This window comes from Vidua macroura, unplaced genomic scaffold (genome assembly GCF_024509145.1).
Source record: "Vidua macroura isolate BioBank_ID:100142 unplaced genomic scaffold, ASM2450914v1 whyUn_scaffold_172, whole genome shotgun sequence".
Taxonomy (NCBI): domain Eukaryota; kingdom Metazoa; phylum Chordata; class Aves; order Passeriformes; family Viduidae; genus Vidua; species Vidua macroura.
The window spans coordinates 44,041-61,949 of record NW_026530562.1 but is presented as its reverse complement, the minus strand read 5'-3'; the positions used below and the strand labels follow the sequence as shown (position 1 = coordinate 61,949).

Sequence of the window (17,909 nt, the reverse complement as noted above, 5' to 3'; positions counted from 1 at the left end):
GGAATTTTTCGGGTTCACAGGTGGAACTTTGGGGTTCCTGAAGGGTTTCTGCGGTTCCTGATGGGATTTTTGGGGTTTCCGGGAGGAATTTTGGGGTTCCGGGAGGAATTCTTGGGGTTCCTGATGGGATTTTTTGGGGTTCCCAGTGAGAATTTTGGGGTTCCTGATGGAATTTTTGAGGGTTCCTGATGGAATTTTTGAGGGTTCCTGATGGAGATTTTGGGGTTCCTGACTTTTTTTTTTGTTCCCAGTGGGAATTTTGGGGTTCCTGATGGAATTTTTGGGGTTCCCGGTGGGATTTTGGGGTTCCCAGGACATTTTGGGGTCCCACCTGGTGTTGGGGATGGCCTCCCAGCTGACGGGCGAGATGAGCTGGATGCTGAAGGCCTCCTGCTGCGGGGGGACGTAGCGCTCGTCTGGGGACACGCAGGGGACAGCGGTCACCCGGGGACACTGGGGACACTGGGAATACTGGGGATACTGGGAGTGGGAACACTGGGGACACTGGGGACACTGGGGACACTGGGGACACTGGGGACACTGGGGATACTGGGGACACTGGGGATACTGGGAGTGGGGACACTGGGGACACTGGGGATACTGGGGATACTGGGGATACTGGGGACACTGGGACTGGGGACACTGGGGATACTGGGGATACTGGGGATACTGGGGACACTGGGGATACTGGGGACACTGGGGACACTGGGGATACTGGGGACACTGGGGATACTGGGGACACTGGGGACACTGGGGATACTGGGGACACTGGGGATACTGGGGATACTGGGATTGGGGATACTGGGGACACTGGGGATACTGGGCATACTGGGATTGGGGATACTGGGGACACTGGGGATACTGGGCATACTGGGATTGGGGATACTGGGGACACTGGGAGACGGGGGACACTGGGGACACTGGGACTGGGGACATTGGGGTTACTGGGGACACTGGGGACACTGGGAACACTGGGGACATGGCATTGGGGACAGTGGGTCAGGGGTGGGGACACTGGGATTGGGGACACTGGGGACACTGGGATTGGGGATAATGGGGACACTGGGGACATTGGGGACACTGGGGAAATGGGACACTGGGACTGGGGACACTGGCATTGGGGACAGTGGGTCAGGGGTGGGGACACTGGCATTGGGGACACTGGGGACAAGGACTGGGGACAGGGACTGGGGACAGGGACTGGGAACACTGGGACTGGGGACACTGGGGACAGGGACAGGGGACACTGGGACTGGGGACAGGGACTGGGGACACTGGGACTGGGGACACTGGGACAGGGACTGGGGACACTGGGGACACTGGGACTGGGGACACTGGCATTGGGGACAGTGGGTCAGGGGTGGGGACACTGGCATTGGGGACACTGGGGACAAGGACTGGGGACAGGGACTGGGGACAGGGACTGGGGACACTGGGACTGGGGACACTGGGACTGGGACTGGGGACACTGGGACTGGGGACAGGGACTGGGGACACTGGGACTGGGGACACTGGGACAGGGACTGGGGACACTGGGGACAGGGACTGGTGACAGGGACTGGGGACACTGGGACTGGGGACACTGGGGACACTGGGACTGGGGACACTGGGACTGGGGACACTGGGGACACTGGGACTGGGGACACTGGGGACAGGGACTGGGGACAGGGACTGGGGACAGGGACTGGGGACACTGGGACTGGGGACAGGGACTGGGGACACTGGGACTGGGGACACTGGGACTGGGGACACTGGGATTGGGGACACTGGGGACACAGGACAGGGACAGGGACTGGGGGCACACAGAGGGATTTGGGGGTGTCCTCAGGTGTCCCTAAGCTGCCCCGAGGTGTCCCCAGGTGTGTCCCCAGGTGCACTCAGTTGTATCCCCATGTGCCCCCAGGTGTATCCCAGGTGTCCCCAGGTGTCCCCAGGTGTATCCCAGGTGTACCCCAGGTGTGTCCAGGTCTATCCCAGGTGTCCCCAGGTGTCCCCAGGTGTATCCCAGGTGTACCAGGTCTATCCCAGGTGTATCCCAGGTGTCCCCAGATGTGCCCAGGTGTCCCCATGTGCCCCCAGGTGTATCCCAGGTGTCCCCAGGTGTCCCTGGTGTATCCCAGGTGTCCCCAGGTCTATCCCAGGTGTCCCCGGTTGTATCCCAGGTGTATCCCAGGTGCACCCAGGTGTACCCCAGGTGTCCCCAGGTCTATCCCAGGTGTACCAGGTGTCCCCAGGTGTATCCCAGGTGTCCCCAGGTGTATCCCAGGTGTCCCCAGGTGTATCCCAGCTGTACCCCAGCTGTGTCCAGGTCTATCCCAGGTGTGCCCAGGTGTATCCCAGGTGTCCCCATATGTCCCCAGGTGTCCCCAGTTGTATCCCAGGTGTATCCCAGGTGCACCCAGGTGTGTCCAGGTCTATCCCAGGTGTCCCCAGGTGTATCCCAGGTGCACCCAGGTGTACCCCAGGTGTGTCCAGGTGTATCCCAAGTGTCCCCAGGTGTCCCCAGGTGTCCCCAGTTGTATCCCAGGTGTATCCCAGATGTACCCCAGGTGTGCCCAGGTGTCCCCAGGTGTATCCCATGTGTCCCCAGGTATCCACAGGTGTACCCAGGTATATCCCAGGTATACCCCAGGTGTATCCCAGGTGTGCCTAGGTGTGCTCCAGGTACTTGCAGATGTGCCCAGGTGTATCCCAGGTCTCCCCAGGTGTGTACCCAGGTGTGCCCAGGTGTATCCCAGGTGCACCCAGGTGCGCCCAGGTGTGTCCAGGTCTATCCCAGGTGTCCCCAGGTGTACCCAAGTGTCCCCAGGTGTCCCCAGTTGTATCCCAGGTGTATCCCAGATGTACCCCAGGTGTGCCCAGGTGTACCCAGGTGTCCCCCGGTGTGCCCAGGTGTCCCCAGGTGTGTCCCCAGGTGTATCCCAGGTGTGTCCCAGGTGTGTCCCAGGTGTGTGCCCAGGTGTACCCCAGGTGTGCCCAGGTGTGCCCAGGTGTCCCCAGGTGTGTACCCAGGTGTGCCCAGGTGTACCCCAGGTGTGCCCAGGTGTGTGCCCAGGTGTGCCCACCTCTCTCGATGCTCTCAAACTCCTTCTCCTCTCCCGTCATGCGCGGGATGCGCGTGCAGGGGTGGGGGGAGCTGGTGGCCACCGCGTACACCTGGGGGGGGAGGGGACACCTCAGAGACCCCCCCCAGGACCCCCCAAAACCCCCCGGGACCCCCCAAAATCCTCCGGGACCCCCCCAAAATCCCCCGGGACCCCCCCAAAATCCTCCAGGACCCCCTCCGGGCCTCCCAACATCACCTGGGTTCCCCCCCGAGGCCACCGAAAATCCCCGACCAGGCACGTGTGGACTCTGTGTGCACCAGGTGAGTCCTGGGCGTGTCCCGGGTGTGCCCAGGTGTGCTCTGGGTGTGCCCAGGTGAGTCCTGGCCATACCCAGGTGTGCCCAGGTGTGTTCTAGGTATTTCCAGGTGTGTCCTGACCACACCCAGGTGTGCCCTGACCACACCCAGGTGTGCCCAGGTGTGTCCTGGCCATGCCCAGGTGCGTTCTGGCCGTGCCCAGTTGTGTTCTGTTGTGCCCAGGTGTGTTCTGGGTGTGCCCAGGTGTGTTCTGGCACGCCCAGGTGTGCCCAGCTGTGTCCTGACCACACCCAGGTGTGCCCAGATGTGTCCTGATCGTACCCAGGTGTGCCCAGGTGTGTCCTGACCATACCCAGGTATGCCCAGGTATGTCCTGATCGTACCCAGGTGTATTCTGGCCATGCCCAGGTGTGCTCTGCCTGTGCCCAGGTGTGTCCTGGCTGTGTCCAGGTGCGTCCTGGCTCTGCCCAGGTGTGCCCAGGTGTGTTCTGGCTGTGCCCAGCTATGCCCAGGTGTGTTCTGGCTGTGCCCAGGTGTGTCCTGACCGTACCCAGGTGTGCTCTGCCTGTGCCCAGGTGTGTCCTGGCTGGGTCCAGGTGTGTCCTGGCTCTGCCCAGGTGTGCCCAGGTGTGTTCTGGCTGTGCCGAGGTATGCCCAGGTGTGTTCTGGCTGTGCCCAGGTGTGTCCTGACCGTACCCAGGTGTGCTCTGGCTGTGCCCAGGTGTGTCCTGACCGTACCCAGGTGTGCTCTGCCTGTGCCCAGGTGTGTCCTGGCTGGGTCCAGGTGTGTCCTGGCTCTGCCCAGGTATGCCCAGGTGTGTCCTGGCTGTGTCCAGGTATGCCCAGGTGTGTTCTGGCTGTGCCCAGATGTGCCCAGGTGTGCTCTGGCCGTGCCCAGGTGTGTCCTGACCGTGCCCAGGTGTGCCCAGGTGTGTCCTGACCGTGCCCAGGTGTGCCCAGGTGTGCCCCCGGCCCCGCCCACCTTGGACTCCACGTGGTAGGCGACGTAGTGGGCGGTGCAGCGCAGGGGGATCTTCCGCACGGGCCAGGGCGCGTCGTAGGACAGGTACGCGGGGAGCACGCTGATCCTCAGCTCACCCTGACCCCAAAACACCCCAAAATCACCCCAAAATGGCTCAGGTGTGTCACAGCACAGGTACAGGGGGTACACGCTGATCCTCAGCTCACCCTGACCCCAAAACACCCCAAAATCACCCCAAAATGGCTCAGGTGTGTCACAGCACAGGTACAGGGGAGCACGCTGATCCTCAGCTCACCCTGACCCCAAAACACCCCAAAATCACCCCAAAATGGCTCAGGTGTGTCACAGCACAGGTACAGGGGAGCACGCTGATCCTCAGCTCACCCTGACCCCAAAACACCCCAAAATCACCCCAAAATGGCTCAGGTGTGTCACAGCACAGGTACAGGGGGTACACGCTGATCCTCAGCTCACCCTGACCCCAAAACACCCCAAAATCACCCCAAAATGGCTCAGGTGTGTCACAGCACAGGTACAGGGGAGCACGCTGATCCTCAGCTCACCCTGACCCCAAAACACCCCAAAATCACCCCAAAATGGCTCAGGTGTGTCACAGCACAGGTACAGGGGAGCACGCTGATCCTCAGCCCACCCTGACCCCAAAACACCCCAAAATCACCCCAAAATCACCCCAAAACGGCTCAGGTGTGCCACAGCACAGGTACGCGGGGAGCACGCCGATCCTCAACTCACCCTGACCCCAAAACACCCCAAAATCATCCCAAAATCACCCCAAAATGGCTCAGGTGTGTCACAGCACAGGTACAGGGGGTACACGCTGATCCTCAGCTCACCCTGACCCCAAAACACCCCAAAATCACCCCAAAATGGCTCAGGTGTGTCACAGCACAGGTACAGGGGGTACACGCTGATCCTCAGCTCACCCTGAAACCCCAAAACATCCCAAAATCACCCCAAAATGGCTCAGGTGTGTCACAGGACAGGTACAGGGGAGCACACTGATCCTCAGCTCACCCTGACCCCAAAACACCCCAAAATCATCCCAAAATCACCCCAAAATGGCTCAGGTGTGTCACAGCACAGGTACAGGGGGTACACGCTGATCCTCAGCTCACCCTGACCCCAAAACACCCCAAAATCACCCCAAAATGGCTCAGGTGTGTCACAGCACAGGTACAGGGGGTACACGCTGATCCTCAGCTCACCCTGACCCCAAAACACCCCAAAATCACCCCAAAATGGCTCAGGTGTGTCACAGCACAGGTACGCGAGGAGCACGCTGATCCTCAGCTCACCCTGACCCCAAAACACCCCAAAATCACCCCAAAATGGCTCAGGTGTGTCACAGCACAGGTACAGGGGAGCACGCTGATCCTCAGCTCACCCTGACCCCAAAACACCCCAAAATCACCCCAAAATGGCTCAGGTGTGTCACAGCACAGGTACAGGGGGTACACGCTGATCCTCAGCTCACCCTGACCCCAAAACACCCCAAAATCACCCCAAAATGGCTCAGGTGTGTCACAGCACAGGTACAGGGGAGCACGCTGATCCTCAGCTCACCCTGACCCCAAAACACCCCAAAATCACCCCAAAATCACCCCAAAATGGCTCAGGTGTGTCACAGCACAGGTACAGGGGGTACACGCTGATCCTCAGCTCACCCTGACCCCAAAACACCCCAAAATCACCCCAAAATGGCTCAGGTGTGTCACAGCACAGGTACAGGGGGTACACGCTGATCCTCAGCTCACCCTGACCCCAAAACACCCCAAAATCACCCCAAAATGGCTCAGGTGTGTCACAGGACAGGTACAGGGGAGCACGCTGATCCTCAGCTCACCCTGACCCCAAACACCCCAAAATCACCCCAAAATTACCCCAAATTTACCCCAAAAATGGATCCGGCACCCCAAAAAACCCTGAGCCTTAATTCAGCCTAAAACAGCCCAAAATTACCCCAAAATGGGTCAGGGCCCTGTTCAGGTGCCCCCCCAGGTGTGCCCAGGTGTGCCCACCTGGCGGTTGAAGCACAGGAAGCCCTTGGGGCAGTACAGACCCTCCCCAGGTGTGCCCAGGTGTTCCCAGGTGTGCCCAGGTGTGCTCACCTGGCGGTTGAAGTACAGGAAGCCCTTGGGGCAGTACAGACCCTCCCCAGGTGTGCCCAGGTGTGCTCACCTGGCGGTTGAAGTACAGGAAGCCCTTGGGGCAGTTGACGTTGTGGAAAGGTGCGAAGGACTCCACGGGGCCGTCGATGCCCATGGGGTGCAGCCGCAGCGCCCCCCGGCCCGTCAGCAGCACCCAGTGCGGGGAGGGGCCGCAGATGAACACCTGCGCAGGTGAGGGACAGGTGAGGGACACCTGGGGATGGGGACAGGGACACCCAGAGACCCCCGGGAGTGGGGACAGGGACAGCCAGAGACCCCATCAGCAGCACCCAGTGCGGGGAGGGGCCGCAGATGAACACCTGCGCAGGTAAAGGACAGGTGAGGGACACCTGGGGACACCTGAGGATGGGGACAGGGACAGCCAGGGACCCCTGGGAGTGGGAGACTCAGAGCCCCCCCGGCCTGTCAGCACCCAGCGTGGGGAGTGGCTGCAGGTGAACACCTGGGACAGGTGAGGGACAGGTGAGGGACACCTGGGGATGGGGACAAGGACACCCAGGGACCCCTGGGAGTGGGGACAGGGACAGCCAGAGACCCCATCAGCAGCACCCAGTGCGGGGAGGGGCCGCAGATGAACACCTGCGCAGGTAAAGGACAGGTGAGGGACACCTGGGGACACCTGGGGATGGGGCATTCAGAGGCCCCCGGCCCGTCAGCAGCACCCAGTGAGGGCACAGGGTGCAGGTGAACACCTGGGACAGGTGAGGGACACCTGGGGATGGGGACAGGGACAGCCAGAGACCCCATCAGGAGCACCCAGTGCAGGGAGGGGCCGCAGGTGAACACCTGCACAGGTGAGGGACACCTGGGGACACCTGGGGACACCTGGGAGTGGGGACAGATTTGGAGTCCCTCCCTGGTTTTGGGGTCCCTCCCCCCATGGATTTGGGGTCCCCGGTGGGTTTTGGGGTCCCACTCCCCATTGATTTGGGGTGTCCCCCCATAGATTTGGGGTCCCTCCCCATAGATTTGAAGTCCCTCCCCATGGATTTGGGGTCCCCCCCCATAGATTTGGGGTCCCTCCCCACAGATTTGAAGTCCGTCCCCATAGATTTGGGGTCCCCGGTGGGTTTTGGGGTCCCACTCCCCATTGATTTGGGGTGTCCCCCCATAGATTTGGGGCCCCACTCCCCATAGATTTGGGGTCCCCGGTGGGTTTTTGGAGCCCCTCCCCATAGATTTGGGGTCCCTTCCCATGGATTTGGAGCCCCTTCCCATAGATTTGGGGTCCCTTCCCATAGATTTGGGGTCCCTCCCCATGGATTTGGGGTCCCCCCCCATAGATTTGGGGTCCCTTCCCATGGATTTGGGGTCCCACCCCGTAGATTTGGAGCCCCCCCCCATAGATTTGGGGTCCCTTCCCATGGATTTGGGGTCCCACCCCATAGATTTGGGGTCCCACCCCCCATGGATTTGGGGTCCCACCCCCCAGATTTGGGTTCCCTGGCAGTTTTGGGGTCCGACCTCTGATGAATTCGGAGTCCCCGCGGGATTTTGGGGTCCCACCCCCGATGGATTTGGGTTCCCTGGCAGTTTTCAGGGTCCCACTCCCCATAGATTTGGGGTCCCACCCCCCAGATTTGGGTTCCCTGCCGTTTTTGGGGTCCCACCCCCGATGGATTTGGGGTCCCGGCGGGATTTTGGGGTCCCACCCCCGAAGGATTCGGGGTCCTTGCCCGTTTTGGGCTCCCACCCCTGATGGATTCGGGGTCCCCGTGGGTTTTTGGGGTGCCACCCCCCAGATTTGGGTTCCCTGCCGTTTTTGGGGTCCCACCCCCAATGGATTCGGGGTCCCTGCCCATTTTGGGCTCCCACCCCCGAAGGATTTGGGGTCCCGGCGGGATTTTGGGGTCCCACCCCTATGGATTCAGGGTCCCCGTGGGATTTTGGGGTCCCACCCCCCAGATTTGAGTTCCCTGGCAGTTTTGGGGTCCCACATCCCACAGATTTTGGCTTCCCTGCCATTTTTGGGGTCCCACCCCCGATGGATTCGGGGTCCCCGTGGGATTTTGGGGTCCCACCCCCCAGATTTGGTTTCCCTGCCGTTTTCGGGGTCCCACCCCTGATGGATTTGGGGTCCCCACGGGATTTTGGGGTCCCACCCCTGATGGATTTGGGGTCCCCGCGGGTTTTTGGGGTCCCACCCCCCAGATTTGGGTTCCCTGCCGTTTTTGGGGTCCCACCCCTGATGGGTCCGGGGTCCCCGTGGGATTTTGGGGTCCCACCCCCCAGATTTGGTTTCCCTGCCGTTTTTGGGGTCCCACCCCCGATGGATTTGGGGTCCCCGTGGGATTTTGGGGTCCCACCCCCCAGATTTGAGTTCCCTGCCGTTTTTGGGGTCCCACCCCTGATGGGTCTGGGGTCCCCGTGGGATTTTGGGGTCCCACCCCCCAGATTTGGTTTCCCTGCCCGTTTTGGGCTCCCAGCCCCGATGGATTTGGGGTCCCCGCGGGTTTTTGGGGTCCCACCCCCCAGATTTGGTTTCCCTGCCCGTTTTGGGCTCCCAGCCCCGATGGATTTGGGGTCCCCGCGGGATTTTGGGGTGCCTCACCCCTGAGTAGCCGTAGATGTCGTGGAAGGGGCGGAACCGCGCCACGCGGCCCCGGGGCCCCCCCGGCTCCTCGGGGGTCCCGCCCGGAGCCCCCCCGGGAGCCGCCCCCGGCCCCTCCGGCTTCTTCCGCGACGGCTTCGGCTTCTTCTCCCGGAAATTGATCCCGTGCGGCACCTGGGCCACGCCCGGAGCGGGGTTTGGGGTGAGGGACCCCCCCCAAAAAATCCCCCTGGGGCTCCCCAAAAAATCCTCCCGGAGCACCCCCAAAAATCCTCCCCAAATTCCCGCGGAGCCACCCAAAAAATCCTCCACAAATCCCCCCAGAGCCCCCCAAAAAATCCTCCACAAATCCCCCCAGAGCCCCCCAAAAAATCCTCCCCAAATCCCCCCAGAGCCCCCCAAAAAATCCTCCACAATTCCCCCGGAGCCACCCAAAAAATCCTCCCCAAATCCCCCCAGAGCCCCCCAAAAAATCCTCCACAATTCCCCCGGAGCCACCCAAAAAATCCTCCCCAAATCCCCTTGGAGCCACCCAAAAATCCTCCCCAAATCCCCCCAGAACCACCCAAAAAATCCTCCCGGAGCACCCCCAAAAATCCTCCCCAAATCCCCCCAGAGCCACCCAAAAAATCCTCCACACATCCCCCCAGAGCCCCCCAAAAAATCCTCCCCAAATCCCCCCAAAAAATCCTCCCGGAGCACCCCCAAAAATCCTCCCCAAATTCCTGTGGAGCCACCCAAAAAATCCTCCACAAATTCCCCCAGAGCCGCCCAAAAAATCCTCCCCAAATCCCCCCGGAGCCACCCAAAAATCCTCCCCAAATCCCCCCAGAGCCCCCCAAAAAATCCTCCACAATTCCCCCGGAGCCCCCCAAAAAATCTTCCCCAAATCCCCCCCGGAGCCCCCCAAAATTCTTCCAAAAATCCCCCCGGAGCCCCCCAAAAAATCCTCCCGGAGCAACCCCAAAAATCCTCCAAAAATCCCCCCAGAGCCACCCAAAAAATCTTCCCCAAATCCCCCCAGAGCCCCCCAAAAAATCCTCCCGGAGCACCCCCAAAAATCCTCCCCAAATCCCCCCAGAGCCCCCCAAAAAATCCTCCACAATTCCCCCGGAGCCCCCCAAAAAATCCTCCCCAAATCCCCCCTGGAGCCCCCCAAAAAATCCTCCCGGAGCCCCCCAAAAAATCTTCCCCAAAATCCCCCTGGAGCTGCCCAAATACCTCTGAAGCCGCCCAAAAAATCCTCCCGGAGCCCCCCAAAAAATCCTCCCAAATCCCCCCAGAGCCTCCCAAAAATATTCCCCAAATCCCCCTGGGGCTCCCTCAAAAATCTTCCGCAAATCCCCCCAGAGCCCCCCAAAAAATTCTCCCCAAATCCCCCCGGAACTGCCAAAAAAATCCTCCCCAAATACCCCTGGAGCCCCCCAGAAAATCCTCCTGGAGCCCCCCAAAAAATCCTCCTGGAGACCCCCAAAAATCCTCCCCAAATACCCCTGGAGCCCCCCAGAAAATCCTCCTGGAGCACCCCAAAAAATCCTCCCAGAGCCCCCCAAAATTCCTCCCGGAGACCCCCAAAAATCCTCCCCAAATCCTCCCGGAGCCCCCCAAAAAATCCTCCTTGAGCCCCCCAAAAAATTCTCCCCAAATCCCCCCAAGAGCCTTCCCAAAATCCCCCCCAGATTCTCCCAAATACCTCCGGAGATTCCTGGAGTCCCCCAAAATCCCCCCAAATCCCCCCAGGGCCCCCCAAAATCCCCCCAAATCCCCCCAGGGCCCCCCAAAATCCCCCCAAACCCCTCTCACCTTGCGGAACCGAACCTTGAGGTTGCTCTGGCCCAGCTGGGAGTCGTGGGCAAAGGCCTCGTAGAGGAGCAGCTCCTGCTCCACGTGCACCTGGAACCCCAAAAACACACCTGGAACCCCAAAAATCCACCTGGAACCTCAAAAATCCACCTGGGAATGCCAAAAATCCACCCGGGAACCCCAAAAATCCACCTGGGAACCACAAAAATCCACCTGGGAACCCCAAAACAACACTGGGAACCCAAAAAAATCCATCTGAGAACCCAAAAAATCCACCTGGGAACAAAAAAATCCACCTGGGAGCCCCAAAAATCCACCTGGGAACCCCAAAAATCCACCTGGGATCCCCAAATCTGCCTGGTGTCCCTCTGAAACCACCATTGCCCCACCATTCCCAGTGCTCCCAGTGCCATTCCCAGCGCTCCCAGTGCCCCATTCCCAGTGCTCCCAGTGCCATTCCCAGTGCTCCGAGTGCCCCATTCCCAGTGCTCCCAGTGCCCCATTCCCAGTGCCCATCCCAGTGCCATTCCCAGTGCTCCCAGTGCTCCCAGTGCCCCATTCCCAGTGCTCCCAGTGCCCCATTCCCAGTGCCCATCCCAGTGCCATTCCCAGTGCTCCCAGTGCCCCATTCCCACTGATCCCAGTGCGCCATTCCCAGTGCTCCCAGTGCCATTCCCACTGATCCCAGTGCCATTCCCAGTGATCCCAGTGCGCCATTCCCAGTGCTCCCAGTGCTCCCAGTGCCCCATTCCCAGTGCTCCCAGTGCTCCATTCCCAATGCTCCCAGTGCCATTCCCAGTGCCCCATTCCCAGTGCCCCATTCCCAGTGCCCCATTCCCATCACTCCCAGTGCTCCCAGTTTGGCCAGTACCAGCAGGAAGGGGCGGCTCTGGGCGCGGCCCAGCCCCACCAGCAGCAGCTCCCGCACGTGGGGCAGCTCCCAGTGCTCCCAGTGCCCCATTCCCAGTGCTCCCAGTGCGCCATTCCCAGTGCTCCCAGTGCGCCATTCCCAGTGCTCCCAGTGCCCCATTCCCAGCGCTCCCAGTGCCCCATTCCCAGTGCTCCCAGCGCTCCCAGTGCTCCCAGTGCCATTCCCAGTGATCCCAGTGCACCATTCCCAGTGCTCCCAGTGCACCATTCCCAGTGCTCCCAGCGCTCCCAGTGCTCCCAGTGCTCCCAGTTTGGCCAGTACCAGCAGGAAGGGGCGGCTCTGGGCGTGGCCCAGCCCCACCAGCAGCAGCTCCTGCACGTGGGGCAGCTCCCAGTGCTCCCAGTGCCCCATTCCCAGTGCTCCCAGTGCTCCGAGTGCCCCATTCCCAGTGCTCCCAGTGCCATTCCCAGTGCTCCCAGTGCCCCATTCCCAGCGCTCCCAGTGCCCCATTCCCAGTGTTCCCAGTGCCCCATTCCCAGTGCTCCCAGTGCCATTCCCAGTGCTCCCAGTGCCCCATTCCCAGTGCTCCCAGTGCCCCATTCCCATCATTCCCATCACTCCCAGTGCTCCCAGTGCTCCCAGTTTGGGCAGTACCAGCAGGAAGGGGCGGCTCTGGGCGCGGCCCAGCCCCACCAGCAGCAGCTCCCGCATGTGGGGCAGCTCCCAGTGCTCCCAGTGCCCCATTCCCAGTGCTCCCAGTGCTCCCAGTGCCCCATTCCCAGTGCTCCCAGTGCTCCCAGTGCTCCCAGTGCCATTCCCAGTGCTCCCAGTGCCATTCCCATCATTCCCATCACTCCCAGCGCTCCCAGTGCTCCCAGTTTGGCCAGTACCAGCAGGAAGGGGCGGCTCTGGGCGCGGCCCAGCCCCACCAGCAGCAGCTCCCGCACGTGGGGCAGCTCCCAGTGCTCCCAGTGCCCCATTCCCAGTGCCCCATTCCCAGTGCCCCATTCCCATTCCCAGTGTCACTCCCAGCGCTCCCAGTGCTCCCAGTTTGGCCAGTACCAGCAGGAAGGGGCGGCTCTGGGCGCGGCCCAGCCCCACCAGCAGCAGCTCCCGCACGTGGGGCAGCTCCCAGTGCTCCCAGTGCCCCATTCCCAGTGCTCCCAGTGCCATTCCCAGTGCTCCCAGTGCCCCATTCCCAGTGCCCCATTCCCAGTGCTCCCAGTGCGCCATTCCCAGTGCTCCCAGTGCCCCATTCCCAGTGCTCCCAGTGCTCCCAGTGCTCCCAGTTTGGCCAGTACCAGCAGGAAGGGGCGGCTCTGGGCGCGGCCCAGCCCCACCAGCAGCAGCTCCCGCACGTGGGGCAGCTCCCAGTGCTCCCAGTGCCCCATTCCCAGTGCTCCCAGTGCTCCCAGTGCCCCATTCCCTGTGCTCCCAGTGCCCCATTCCCAGTGCTCCCAGTGCCATTCCCATCATTCCAATCACTCCCAGCGCTCCCAGTGCTCCCAGTTTGGCCAGTACCAGCAGCAAGGGGCGGCTCTGGGCGCGGCCCAGCCCCACCAGCAGCAGCTCCCGCATGTGGGGCAGCTCCCAGTGCTCCCAGTGCCCCATTCCCAGTGCTCCCAGTGCCCCATTCCCAGTGCTCCCAGTGCCCCATTCCCAGTGCTCCCAGTGCTCCGAGTGCCCCATTCCCAGTGCTCCCAGTGCCCCATTCCCAGTGCCCCATTCCCATTCCCAGTGTCACTCCCATCACTCCCAGTGCTCCCAGTTTGGGCAGTACCAGCAGGAAGGGGCGGCTCTGGGCGCGGCCCAGCCCCACCAGCAGCAGCTCCCGCACGTGGGGCAGCTCCCAGTGCTCCCAGTGCCCCATTCCCAGTGCTCCCAGTGCTCCCAGTGCCCCATTCCCTGTGCTCCCAGTGCCCCATTCCCAGTGCTCCCAGTGCCATTCCCATCATTCCAATCACTCCCAGCGCTCCCAGTGCTCCCAGTTTGGCCAGTACCAGCAGCAAGGGGCGGCTCTGGGCGCGGCCCAGCCCCACCAGCAGCAGCTCCCGCACGTGGGGCAGCTCCCAGTGCTCCCAGTGCCCCATTCCCAGTGCTCCCAGTGCCCCATTCCCAGTGCTCCCAGTGCCCCATTCCCATCATTCCCATCACTCCCAGCGCTCCCAGTGCTCCCAGTTTGGCCAGTGCCAGCAGCAAGGGGCGGCTCTGGGCGCGGCCCAGCCCCACCAGCAGCAGCTCCCGCACGTGGGGCAGCTCCCAGTGCTCCCAGTGCCCCATTCCCAGTGCTCCCAGTGCCCCATTCCCAGTGCTCCCAGTGCCATTCCCAGTGCTCCCAGCGCTCCCAGTGCTCCCAGTTTGGGCAGTACCAGCAGGAAGGGGCGGCTCTGGGCGCGGCCCAGCCCCACCAGCAGCAGCTCCCGCACATGGGGCAGCTCCCAGTGCTCCCAGTGCCCCATTCCCAGTGCTCCCAGTGCCATTCCCAGTGCTCCCAGTGCCATTCCCAGTGCTCCCAGTGCCCCATTCCCATCATTCCCATCACTCCCAGTGCTCCCAGTGCTCCCAGTTTGGGCAGTACCAGCAGGAAGGGGCGGCTCTGGGCGCGGCCCAGCCCCACCAGCAGCAGCTCCCGCACGTGGGGCAGCTCCCAGTGCTCCCAGTGCCCCATTCCCAGTGCTCCCAGTGCCCCATTCCCAGTGGTCCCAGTGCCATTCCCAGTGTCACTCCCAGTGCTCCCAGTGCTCCCAGTTTGGGCAGTACCAGCAGGAAGGGGCGGCTCTGGGCGCGGCCCAGCCCCACCAGCAGCAGCTCCCGCACGTGGGGCAGCTCCCGCTCTCCGCGCTCGTCCTTGCGGGGCTCGGCCGCCGGCTGCCCGAAGGAGGAATCCACCAGCACCCGCTGCCCCACCGGGAAGTTCTTCACCAGGAACACCAGGCGCCACTCGGGAACCTGGTAGATCTGCGTGGGGGCGGGAATTCCGGGAAAAAAAACGGGAAAAGTGGGAATTGCGGCAGGGAAAACCCACGGGGATTCTGGCGGGAGAATAAAAACCGCGGAGGGGAAGCGACGGGAGTTGTGGGGGGGTGAGGGGGGAATGGGAATTGCAGCAGGAAAAACTGCAAATGGGATTGGGAGTTCTGAAAGGAAAGCAATGGGAATTCCAGCAGGGAAACAATGGGAATTCCAACAGGTAAACAATGGGAATTCTGGCAGGAAAACAATGGGAATTCCAACCGGAAACAATGGGAATTCCAGCAGGAAACAACGGGAATTCCAGCAGGAAAACAATGGGAATTCCAGCAGGAATACAATGGGAATTCCAGAGGGAAAACTATGGGAATTCCAACAGGTAAACAATGGGAATTCTAAAAGGAAAATAATGGGAATTCCAACCAGAAACAATGGGAATTCTGGCAGGAAAACAATGGGAATTCCAGCAGGAAAGCAATGGGAATTCCAGCAGGAAAACAATGGGAATTCCAGCAGGAAACAATGGGAATTCCAGAGGGAAAACAATGGGAATTCCAGCAGGAAAACAATGGGAATTCCGGCAGGGAAACAATGGGAATTCTGGCAGGAAAACAATGGGAATTCTAGCAGGAAACAATGGGAATTCTGAAGGGAAAGCACTGGGAATTCTAGCAGGAAAAAAATGGGAATTCTGACAGGAAAACAACGGGAATTTAGGAGGGAAAAGGGATGGGGCACGGCCAGCGCTTCCTTCTGCCCTTCCCAGTTTTCCAGCCCCATCCCTGTACCCCTTCCCAGTGCTCCCAGTGCCATTCCCAGCACTCCCAGACTCATTCCCAGTATTCCCAGTGCCTCCCAGTCCCCCCAGTGCCCCCAGTCTCTCCCAGTCCCTCCCAGTTCCCCCCAGTCCCATTCCCAGTCCCCCCAGTGCCCCATTCCCAGTCCCATTCCCAGTCCCCCCAGTGCCCCAGCCCCATTCCCAGTACCCCCAGTCCCATTCCCAGTGCCCCCAGTGCCCCAGCCCCATTCCCAGTCTCCCCAGTCCCATTCCCAGTGCCCCATTCCCAGTGCCCCCAGTGCCCCAGCCCCATTCCCAGTCTCCCCAGCCCCATTCCCAGTCCCATTCCCAGTCCCCCAGTCCCCCCCAGCCCCATTCCCAGTCCCCCCAGCCACATTCCCAGTGCCCCCAGTGCCCCAGCCCCATTCCCAATACCCCCAGTCCCATTCCCAGTACCCCCAGCCCAATTCCCAGTCCCATTCCCAGTACCCCCAGCCCCATTCCCAGCCCCATTCCCAGTGCCCCAGCCCCATTCCCAGTGCCCCATTCCCAGTCCCTCCCAGTCCCCCCAGCCCCATTCCCAATACCCCCAGCTCCATTCCCAGTCCCATTCCCAGTCCCCCCAGTGCTCCCAGTGCCCCATTCCCAGTCTCCCCAGCCCCATTCCCAGTCCCATTCCCAGTCCCCCAGTCCCTCCCAGCCCCATTCCCAGTCCCCCCAGCCACATTCCCAGTACCCCCAGTCCCATTCCCAGTACCCCCAGCCCAATTCCCAGTCCCATTCCCAGTACCCCCAGCCCCACTCCCAGTCCCATTCCCAGTGCCCCAGCCCAATTCCCAGCCCCATTCCCAGCCCCATTCCCAGTCCCAGCCCCATTCCCAGTCCCTCCCTGTCCCCCCAGTCCCCCCAGCCCTATTCCCAGTGCCCCAGCCCCACTCCCAGTCCCCCCAGCCCCATTCCCAGTGCCCCCAGTGCCCCAGCCCCATTCCCAGTCCCCCCAGTCCCCCCCAGTCCCATTCCCAGTGCCCCCAGTGCCCCAGCCCCATTCCCAGTCCCCCCCAGTCGCATTCCCAGTCCCTCCCAGTGCTCCCAGTACCTCCATGTGGCCGTTCTCGCGGGCCAGCACGCACCAGTGCGAGGGCTCGGGGCTCAGCGGGGCCGGCTCGCGCTCGGGGGGCCCCGCCCGGCGCGGCTCCTCCCGGGGGGGCGAGCGGCCCGAGCCCCCCGAGTCCCCGTAGAGCATCTCCTCCTCATCATCCACCGAGCCACTGTGGGGAGACAGCAATGGCACACCTGGGTTACCTGGGCACACCTGAGTTACCTGGGCACACCTGAGTTACCTGGGACACCCCTGGGATACACCTGGGATAGACCCGGGACACCCCTGGAAACCCCCCCAGTCCCCGTAGAGCATCTCCTCCTCATCATCCACTGAGCCATTGTGGGGACACGGGCACACCTGAGTTACCTGGGCACACCTGAGTTACCTGGGCACACCTGGGATACACCTGGGATAGACCTGGACACCCCTGGAAACCCCCCCAGTCCCCGTAGAGCATCTCCTCCTCATCATCCACTGAGCCATTGTGGGGACATGGGCACACCTGAGTTACCTGGGCACACCTGGGATACACCTGGGCACACCTGAGTTACCTGGGATACACCTGGGATACACCTGGGCACACCTGGGATACACCTGGGACACACCTGGAAACCCCCCCAGTCCCCATAGAGCATCTCCTCCTCATCATCCACCGAGCCATTGTGGGGACACGGGCACACCTGAGTTACCTGGGCACACCTGGGATACACCTGGGCAGACCTGGGATACACCTGGGACACCCCTGGAAACCCCCCCAGTCCCTGTAGAGCATCTCCTCCTCATCATCCACCGAGCCACTGTGGGGACATGGGCACACCTGAGTTACCTGGGCACACCTGGGATACACCTGGGCACACCTGAGTTACCTAGGCACACCTGGGATACACCTGGGCACACCTGAGTTACCTGGGCACACCTGGGATACACCTGGGACACCCCTGGAAACCCCCCCAGTCCCCGTAGAGCATCTCCTCCTCATCATCCACCGAGCCACTGTGGGGACATGGGCACACCTGAGTTACCTGGGCACACCTGGGATACACCTGGGCACACCTGGGTACACTTGGGATACACCTGGGATAGACCTGGGCACACCTGGGTACACCTGGGATAGACCTGGGCACACCTGGAATAGATCTGGGACAGACCTGGGATACATCTGGTCACAACTGGGATAGACCTGGGGTACACCTGGGGCACACCTGAGCACACCTGGATACACTTGAGAACATCCCTGGGGATACAACCGGGAACACCTGGAGACTGGGGACACCTGGGGATACCTTGGGGACATCTGGG

General features: G+C 61.8%; 1 protein-coding gene across 1 annotated transcript in view; it reads right to left on the bottom strand.

Moving 5' to 3' along the window:
* CPSF1 (cleavage and polyadenylation specific factor 1) overlaps positions 1–17,909 on the bottom strand; it is a gene marked incomplete at its 5' end in the record, with an annotated part of 78,605 nt that overhangs the window by 19,813 nt on the left and 40,883 nt on the right. The window contains 8 exon segments of the mRNA XM_053969310.1: positions 332–416; positions 3,066–3,156; positions 4,347–4,463; positions 6,546–6,698; positions 9,087–9,260; positions 10,890–10,979; positions 14,521–14,718; positions 16,605–16,776. Coding sequence (XP_053825285.1) covers positions 332–416; positions 3,066–3,156; positions 4,347–4,463; positions 6,546–6,698; positions 9,087–9,260; positions 10,890–10,979; positions 14,521–14,718; positions 16,605–16,776 — 1,080 coding nt within the window.